Consider the following 1425-nt stretch of genomic DNA (forward strand, 5'->3'; position numbering starts at 1 on the left):
CTGCAGCCCAATGGTATCAATGTGGATTTCACAAGCTTCAAAATCTCCCCTCCCCCTACCGCATCCCAAAACCAGCCCAGCTCGTCCTCATCCTCGTCCCCGCCTCCCTCCCCTGTCCTTCCTCCCACCTATCCCCTCCTCCCACCTCAAGCCCCATCCCCATCTCCTACCTATTAACCTCATCCCGCCCCCTTGACCTGTCCGTCTTCCCTGGACTGACCTATCTCCTCCCTACCTCCCCACCTACACTCACCTTTACTGGCTCCATCCCTGCCTCTCTGACCTGTCTGTCTCCTCTCCACCTATCCTCTCCTCTATCCATCTTCTATCCGCCTCCCCCTCTCTCCCTATTTATTTCAGAACCCTCTTCCCCTCCCCCATTTCTGACGAAGGGTCTAGGCCCAAAATGTCAGCCTTCCTGCTCCTATGATGCTGCTTGGCCTGCTGTGTTCATCCAGCTCTACGCCTTGTTGTCTCAGATTCTCCAGCATCTGCAGTTCCTACTATCTCTGATACAAATTTATCTAGTGACTGGATTACTTTTAGAGAGAATGAAGATTTTAGACCCGGTTTGTGGTTGCTTGCAAGTTAACTGATCTCAGCTGATTAACAATAGAGATACTATGGTGGCTTCAGGGTCGCTGGTTTAACAACAGAAAGAAGTTAGCAAGGGATCCTACTAATGATTGACAGCTAGTAACTCATGCTGAAAGTAGCCCTTTGTGGATGTTGAACAGCAACAGACTCAGGTTCAGCTTTGATGCCTCCTGCAGTTAGGTAATCTGACATTTGCTTCAAGGCTTACATGTGAATATTGCCATTTGTGCTAGTGAATGTCTAGTCCCCTTGGATCTTTGCTCCAGCGAAGAAATCTTCAAGTAAGATAATAAGAAATTTAATGAGGTGAAAACTATTTTTTAAAAATTTTTAAAATTTATGAAGCCTTAATACTTCTGATATTATATACTCTTTTGATTTGTATTTAAATGATGCGATCTGTTATTAGCAGTGGATCTGTTGACAGTGAATTATCAGACTTCAACTCATTTACCATCCATTTTAGAAATGAACATTGCTGACTTGCAGGCTGTTGTTTATTTTACAGGAGCAGCCAAGCTTTACGCCTACTGGATTGTGGTGAACTTCAGGGAGGCTTACAATCTTTTTGCTGTCAATGGCATTCTTTTCAATCATGAAAGTCCGAGAAGAGGTTAGAAAACTAACACATTTAATATATCAAAAATATTTCTAATTTTCGTGCCTTTTGGAATATTGTTTCACGTGTTATGAATTGAATTTTTTAAAGTGTGACTGTAAAAGTGTGTATAACAACAATAGTTTTGAGTTGGAAACTTTGCAGGGAATTTTAACCTGAAAAAGAAGGTGGATTTGGAGAGGGATGTGAAGAGCTTTGAGGGGGAGATA

The 1425-nt window shown here is 42.9% G+C and overlaps 1 protein-coding gene across 1 annotated transcript in view; it reads left to right on the forward strand.

Annotated features, from left to right (window-relative positions):
- LOC109928021 (GDP-mannose 4,6 dehydratase) overlaps window positions 1–1215 on the forward strand; it is a 369309-nt gene extending 368094 nt beyond the window's left edge. The window contains exon 6 of the mRNA XM_048615590.1: window positions 1106–1215. Within this exon, the coding sequence (XP_048471547.1) occupies window positions 1106–1215 (110 nt within the window). The remainder of the gene's footprint in view (window positions 1–1105) is intronic.
- The last annotated feature ends 210 nt before the right edge of the window (window positions 1216–1425 follow it).

This window comes from Rhincodon typus, chromosome 2 (assembly GCF_021869965.1).
Source record: "Rhincodon typus isolate 14 chromosome 2, sRhiTyp1.1, whole genome shotgun sequence".
NCBI classification, from domain to species: Eukaryota; Metazoa; Chordata; class Chondrichthyes; order Orectolobiformes; family Rhincodontidae; genus Rhincodon; species Rhincodon typus.